Raw genomic sequence first — 7,709 nt, 5'->3', positions numbered from 1 at the left:
AATAAATAAATAAATAAATAAATAATATAAAAAAGAAGATCTGGAAGTCTATCTTCACTTTCATCTAAATGGTTTTGCCAACTTGTGATTGAGGGTTTTTTTTAATGTATTTGGTACAGGGTCTCACTATGCAAATTGGACTCATAGTGATCCTCCTGTTTTCAGCCTTCGCAGGACTGTGATTATGTGCCTACATGCCTGGACTTGTTCACTAGGCTCAGCATGCTTCAGGGGCAGGGCCAGCACATTTCTCTCCTGTATCAGAGATTCTTGTTTTGCATGTGTTCCAAGATTCTCCCTCTAAAGATTGAAAGTGAGATATTGGTTTCCATTTGGCACTGTCTGCTGTCCTTCCATGTACAGCTTTGTTGAAGTTATTACCTAAGCACCTCCAAATATTAATACTCAAGGGAAAACATGTGGCTCAGACATATATGGTTTCCTATTTACAATAGAAAAATTAGCATTACTAATAACAGCTAGGGACTGGAGTTTGAACCATGATCCCTGCGCTTGCCAAAGCAGGCACTTAGTACACTAAACTATCTTGCTGGCCCTATGTGATTGAGTTTTCAATTTCCTATATATTTCTTTGAAGATGCTTCATGAATTCTATTTCTTTTCTATATTGCACATTTAAAGTTTCCATCATTTTTCTATTCTCTGTTTTTTATGTGTCTTCTTTAAAAGGCTTAGTAGTTTTTATATTGTAGTTATCCTTCCTTTTTTTAACCTGTGAGATTATCTCTGATCTGATTTCCTCTATACTCTTCCATAGTTGTTTCTTCACTTGGTTGCTATTATTTCAGAGATTTCAGGTGTTTGGCTTCAAATTTCTTTTATGCTGATGTCTCCTAGGTTTGTTCTGGGTAAACTCAGGGACTGAGAATGCATTTTAATCTTTCTTTTTGTCATTTTGTATTTCAGAAAGAAATCATTATTTTGATTTTTGTCTTACCTTTTGTGAAAGTTTGATAGTAAATAGCTGTATCACTGGGGTCAGACCCTCCTTGTAAAGAGTCTGCTTTTTTTGGAATCTCTCCTGTCTCAGAAATTCTTGTTTTGCATGTGTTCCAAGATTCTCCCTCTAAAGATTGAAAGTGAGATATTGGTTTCCATTTGGCACTGTCTTCTGTCCTTCCATGTACAGCTTTGTTGAAGTTATTACCTAAGCACCTCCTAATATTAATACTCAAGGGAAAACATGTGGTTAAGACATATATGGTTTCCTATTTACAGTGAAAAAATTAGCATTACTAATAACAGCTAGTAACAGTTAGAAATGGACAAATGTTTGTAATTAATGTTTGTATTTTAGACCATAGAAGCAAACATTATAGCTGTACAACCAAGCAGATCTTAAATTAGGAATCAGATTTAATTTAGTTTTCCTGAGATCTGTCAGGGCATCTTCCATTTATACACCAAGACTCTTTCAAGCAGACTAGCTCACCCCAGTTATCTGATGCCACCTCTGTTTCACAAGAATGCTCCTGTAGTTCTGGGCCTTTTTCATGGGCTTGGCTGGACCCAGCAGTATGGAATGGGCTGACTGTGCCAGCTGGCTTCTGGTCCTGAGGCTCCATCCCACTGGGTCCACCAAGTTGGAATGGGTCAACTGTGCCTGGTGCCATTGTGTTTAAATAACACATTTTCTTAATCCATCCATCTGGGTGTAAAGTTTACTGCTAATGAATTGTGTTGCTACAAACCGTGATGTGTATGTATCACCGTAATATGATGTATGAGAAACCCAAAATAAATAAGATAGATTACAGGAAGTATACAGATAAATCTTTCTCAAAGAGGGTTTCAAGAGATGAAGGAAATAAAGCAAACAACAGAAGAGGACCAAGAGACAGATAGGGAGGGAGGGAGGGAGAGTAGCAAAAGGGGAGGAAAAGGAAAATCAAGTTGTGTTGTGTACATGTACTGAATTCCCACAAGGCATATAACGTTATGAACTATTCATATGTACTAATAAAATAAAATTTAGAAAGACAAAACCCCATAACATTTATATATTTTTTCTTATAAAAAATTACTTCTTTTGCTCTTTACCATTTCATCACTATGTGGTTCCTTGTTCATATTTTCTAACTATTGGTTTGCTTAATGGGTAAATTATAATTCATGTGTGTATATGAGCACGATCTAAGGAACTGAATTGCACTTCTGCCACCTCATATGATACATCAACCAAATCAGAATTTTTATAGCTGATAAAAGGAGCATCCTCTTTTAGATATTCCAGTAACTGATTATAATTTAAAATGTCATTGCTTGTTAAATATCAGAACTAATTTAAATTTTTTTAAAACTCTGCAACAAGCATTTCACATAATGGTGAAATGATAGTTTTATTTTATTTTTTAATTCAATTTTATTTCATTTAGAAGAAATGAAGAAGCAAAAGCACATAGAAAAAAAACAGAAACAGAGTAACATGCAATACACATGTTACAGATTCATTTTAAATGTATCCTATATTTTCTAAGCTGAACAAGTCCATCCCATTCTTCTTTTGTTTCCATTACTCCCACTCAATATAGGGTACATGTTGATCACACACACATACACACACACACACACACACACACACACACACACACACACGAAAAATCTGCTGTCAATAGGAAACTTAGTCCTTTTATCCTTTCTGCAAATCACACACACAGAAGTGGTTCTTCAGAGCAAACACTCATTGGAAAAGAACCAGGGGAGACAAACCCAGAAGTGGGATCAAGGTTGGACTAGGGACAAAGCCTTATGCTGGCATTAATTCAACCACTTCAGCAGGTTCATCAGAGCCAGTAGCTGAGTTACTGGTGTTTGTTAGGTCTTCCCTAAGAGCCCTTTCCAGACTGGCAGGAAGAGATTGCATCAGGCTCTCTCGGAAGTCCCGGCCCACAAAAACATACAGTATTGGGTTGACACAGCTATTGAAGAAGGCCAAGGACATTGTTGGGTCAATTAGGACATCAAGCATTTTGTACTTAGAACTTTCTTTCACCCAGACAGTTCTGAGAAGGCCAACAAGTTGAAAGGGGAACCAACAGATGAAGAAGAAAGTCACAACAGCAGTGAGGACCCGAAACGGGCGGCTGGAATTCATCATGCCTTTTCTATGAATCTTGGCAGCAATGAGTCCATAGCAGATGGTGACCATGGACATGGGCAGGCTGAATCCAATAAGGAACCGGATGATCCCTCTAGTTGTCTTCACAGTGGTGGACAACTTCTTCTTCTCTTCAACAGTTGCACCCCAAGATGCAAAGTTGAAGTTACAGTATACGTTCCCTTTTTGATTGCTTACTGTGTTCAAGAAGATGAAAATTGGTAAACTAAGGACGAGGGTAAACATCCAGATTCCAGCAATGACTTTCTTGGACAGACCAACAGTGCGGTGTTTCTGGGCCCACACTGGATGCAAGACACAAATACAACGATCCAGAGCAATGTGACCAATTAGAAAGACACTTCCATAAAGATTTGCTTCTGCCACAATGTAAACAAACTTGCACAGAAACCATCCAAAAGGCCAAAGTCCTCTCATGGCCATGGAGACAATGAGAAAGGGCAGGGTGGCAGTGAAGGAGAAGTCAGCAAGAGCCAGGTTCAGGTAACAGATGGTGGTGACTGTGTGTGCCATGCGGAATCCAGCCACCCAGATCACCAGCCCATTGCCCAGAGCACCGATGACAAACGTAGCTGAGAGCAGCACCAATGGGAGTATCTGCAGAACAGCTTGTGCAGCAGACTCATGGAGCATGCCTTCAGATTCATATGGAGGAACTGAGATATTGGCTTCCATGCTGCCCACACCTGAAACATTTCAACACAGGCCACTTTTTAAGTGTAGTCATCTTACAGCCTCTCTGGTCACACATTATTATATCTTTCATTCCAACCAGGGCCCTGAACTTGTCAACCTTGGTGACTAGGAATTCCATAAAATTGGAGAATTTCTCGGATATTATTTTGGGAAGGGCCAGTTCCCCAAATTGTCTCAATCATTCATGTTCATCAGCATCTCACACAGTTTAATTTACCACAAATAGTATAAAATTCTACTCACCAGCAGAAATATTGAGATCCAGTCCTAGCCCAGGCCCGGTGAGTGCGTGGGAGACCTTATGGCTACCCTGCACCAGTGGGACCTGCGGGTCCCAGCCCAGGCACAGCATGGGTGAGACCTTCTTACACCCCCTTGGGCCCCCCACCACCACTCTGCAGTGCCCCCCACCCCCACCCCGCCTGCCGCGTGAGAATTTCTGCCGAATTTCCAGGGACCCCCCCCCCAGATCCAGTACTAGCCTAGGCTCGTTGAGTGTGTGGGAGTGCTTCTGGCTACCCTGAGCCTGCGGGACCTGCCCATCTCAGCCCAGGTGCAGAGTGGGTGAGACCCTCTTCCACCCCTTGGGGCCCCCCTAACACTCTGCAGCACCCCCCCAACTCTGCCTGCCCAGTGAGAATTTCTGCCTAGTTCTGGGGACCCTCAAATCCAGTCCTAGCCCAGGCCTGGTGAGTGTGTGAGAGAGCTACCTCTTCCCCCTACTCCATCTTGTCCCCTCCAGACTCAACTCAGGCCTGGCATACAGGCTTGAGGTGAAACCCTGCAGCTGCAATTCCTGCAGAGAGAGTAGGGGACAGAACCACCCAGCTAGTCCAGGAGCAGAACATCTTGGCAGAGGGGTACAACAGGTTCACTCCCAAGGGCAGCAGCAGGAAGGCACTGAGTACAGAAGCCAGAACCAAGCCAGGCACAGCTGGATAAATCCAAACTTTGTAGATCTGCACCTGAACTTCAGTAGGTGCTAAGGTTATAACTGCACCAAAGCTCTACAACAAGGGTCAGAAAACAGTGCTACACAAAATGCCAATGAGAAGGAACAAAATGCAATCCAAGAACCCAAGCCCACCCATAACAAATGCAAAGGACACTAACACAAAACAAATTTGGAATCATACAGCTGAAATCAATGAATTAACAGCTTCTGAAATAAAGAAACAGCTGCAGAAAGGTATAGAGGAACTCAGATTGGGAATGAAAAAAGAAATCCCTGAACCATCAGAAATATCGAATTGTGGATGCATAAACAGAAAAATGTGACGCAAAATCAGATTCAGATTGTGAGAAGAGCCCTGAACTTATACTGAGAAAGTTTACTTCTGTTTCTACTGAGGGCTCCATGAAAAAGGGCCAAAAGACTGCATACTTTCAGGCCCATATGTTTGTAGTCTACTTACTCTTGTCCCTCTCTATTGTGAGAGTCCTGAACCTAATGTTTCATTAGTACTTCAGTTTATGGGTTTGCTTAGAGTTTGTACGTTACAGAAGTCAAGCAATCCCTGGACTCTATGGTAATATGCTACAAGCACCTGGCTCTCTATACTTTAAACCCAGTGTATTTTATTAGGCCTACTTGATATTATCTCTGAGAAGCAAAGAATCTTATAGCTTTAATGTTCTGTATGAAAATATGAGGTTCTATTAGTGTTAGTGGGATTCTCATCAGAGACCATGCACTGGCTTAGTGCTACACATGAGGAAAGATTTACTCTATATAACTGATCTGTAGTGTTCATTGTGTCCACTTTCTATAATAAACTGCTGTTCAGAAAATATGGGAAGTGTGCCAAAGTTCACTTAGTTAGAATACACTAGACAAAGTATTTCAATCTCCTTTGTCTGGACATAGCAAATATTGAAGACTCCTTCACATTGAATCATCATAATGTGGTGAGGTACTCACTGACATTTTTCTTTTACCAGGCAGAAACCATATTCCAGGGAATTTACTGGATTTTTCAATGTCACATCCACCCATCCCACTGAGACAGCAAGATTAGAAAACCAGAAATAAACAATTCCATTGTTACTTCCATTGCTACTCTACTGGCCTGCATTTGAAAATTGGGCTCCCTCAGGACTGCTTGAGCATGATTTGTCCTGATATAATGACTTCCTTTATTAGCTTCTCAATTCCTCTTTTTCTTGTCTTACCTTGGCCCTTTCACTGAGGTCTTCTATGAGGCATTGTGTAGTATAGAAAGGTGTTAATGAACCTGGCTGGGCATTGTTGACCTCAGAGGCTGGATACATCTTTGTCATGGGAACTTCCCTGCACATTGTAGAATGGTTAGGTGCAGGTACAACTCCATCCACTAGATGCCAGTAGTAACCCCCACTTCAGCCATGAAAACCAAATGTTTTCCTTGGGAGGCACAGCAGTCTCCAGTTGAGAGTTACTGCTTTAGTATTAAGACTGCTAGGGTCTGGAGTTGGCTAATGACTATTCTAATTGCATCTCTGCCACCTCCTCAATGTGAGTTCTTGGGCCTGGTCATCTCTCTGAAATTAGATGCCATCCTCTACAGAATGGCAATGGTTTTGTGGTCCAGGCTGGTGTACAGACAAGGACTAAATGAGAACAGATGTGAAATTCTTGCATGGACCCATATGAGTTTTTAGAAAATTGAAGCTCATGCGCTCAGTAAACTCAGTTCTGAGTTAGGCATTATGAAACTTCAATGTCAGTCAAGAAAAATGCTTCTGATAGTCATGACTACTATTTACGAACATAATCCACATTGAACAGCTTCCCACACCATTTAGAATTCATCTTAATAGCTCGTGAAGATTGCCTGTGTTGATATGTGTCAAGCATTGAATGTACAATGGATGCTCTGAATGTGGAATTCTATGCTTAATATAACCATTGTAGAGATCAAGAAGTTAAGATACAGACTTATTACCTTAACTGTATGAACCTCCAATAACAAAGTAGGAAACCAAAATTTTGAGGTCAGTCAGACTGATTGCATCAGAATTGTGCTCTTAAAATCCCACTCCATATTTCCCAAATAGATTCATGTCCCCTCCCTACCATGTAAAAAACTTTCAAGACAGGTAAAAAATGAAATACTCAGCAATCTGTAAATTATTAGTTTTAAAATGCTAACCCAACATGGAGGACGCTCAGAGATGGGGAGATGCAAAGAAGGAAGTTTTGGAAAATATTAGTCCAAACTGCAAAGTGAGGAGATAGCTTGGAGCCACAGAGCTCACCTATACAGACCACAATGCCCCCCTATAATCCCAAATGACTAGCCAGTCATTCCTAGTTAGAACATCCTCACTTTGTGGTCAAACATCACCATCCTATGAAAGGAGATAAAACCAGAGAGGCTCAGATAAGGAAAGTGACTTTTCTGGTGTCAAATCGTTACAGTGCACAATTAAATTTCAGGGGCGTATATTTGAAAGGTAAAGCCAATGCTCCCTGTACATCATTGCTACTTTTAGTACATTCACTTCTCCAATTTTAAAATTTACTTTCAGCACTTCTGCTTTTCTCTGAAACTGCTCACTTCCTCTATGCCTCACACAAACACATACACACACACACACACACACACACACACACACAGATGGCTCATGTACTTGACTAATATTTCATTGAGAAAATAGTAACAATCAGATATGAACTTTTTTGCTTTCTCTCCCCAAATGCTCCAATCTACCTGTACATATTATACTGAGTGGAGAGCTTGTGTACACTCTGAAAGTTGTCCTCATAATTTCCTCTGGATCCTTATCTCACTTACATTCCAAACAACCGGGCTGGGGAGATGGCTCAGTGGTCTAAAGCACCTACTTAGAACAAGCTTAGTCAACGCACATGGACCGCGGTTCAATCCCCCAG

At 41.1% G+C, this 7,709-nt stretch overlaps 1 protein-coding gene across 2 annotated transcripts in view; it reads right to left on the bottom strand.

The window, feature by feature from the left end:
• Window positions 1-2,701: 2,701 nt before the first annotated feature.
• LOC101566389 (N-formyl peptide receptor 2-like) overlaps window positions 2,702-7,709 on the bottom strand; it is a 16,705-nt gene continuing 11,697 nt past the window's right edge. The window contains exons 1-2 of one of the 2 annotated variants that reach the window (XM_004644680.2): window positions 7,073-7,125; window positions 2,702-3,825 (exon numbers count right to left, since the gene is read on the bottom strand). In XM_004644680.2, coding sequence (XP_004644737.1) covers window positions 2,768-3,814 — 1,047 coding nt within the window. In that variant the 5' untranslated portion in view covers window positions 3,815-3,825; window positions 7,073-7,125 and the 3' untranslated portion in view covers window positions 2,702-2,767. Of the gene's footprint in view, window positions 3,826-7,072; window positions 7,126-7,709 lie in introns of those variants that run through there. The other variant, XM_023704893.1, reaches the window with a different exon arrangement.

Source organism: Octodon degus, unplaced genomic scaffold (genome assembly GCF_000260255.1).
Source record: "Octodon degus isolate 3935 unplaced genomic scaffold, OctDeg1.0 scaffold00206, whole genome shotgun sequence".
NCBI classification, from domain to species: domain Eukaryota; kingdom Metazoa; phylum Chordata; class Mammalia; order Rodentia; family Octodontidae; genus Octodon; species Octodon degus.
Note: the sequence above shows the minus strand (reverse complement) of the source record. Positions and strands in the feature narration are given on the sequence as shown.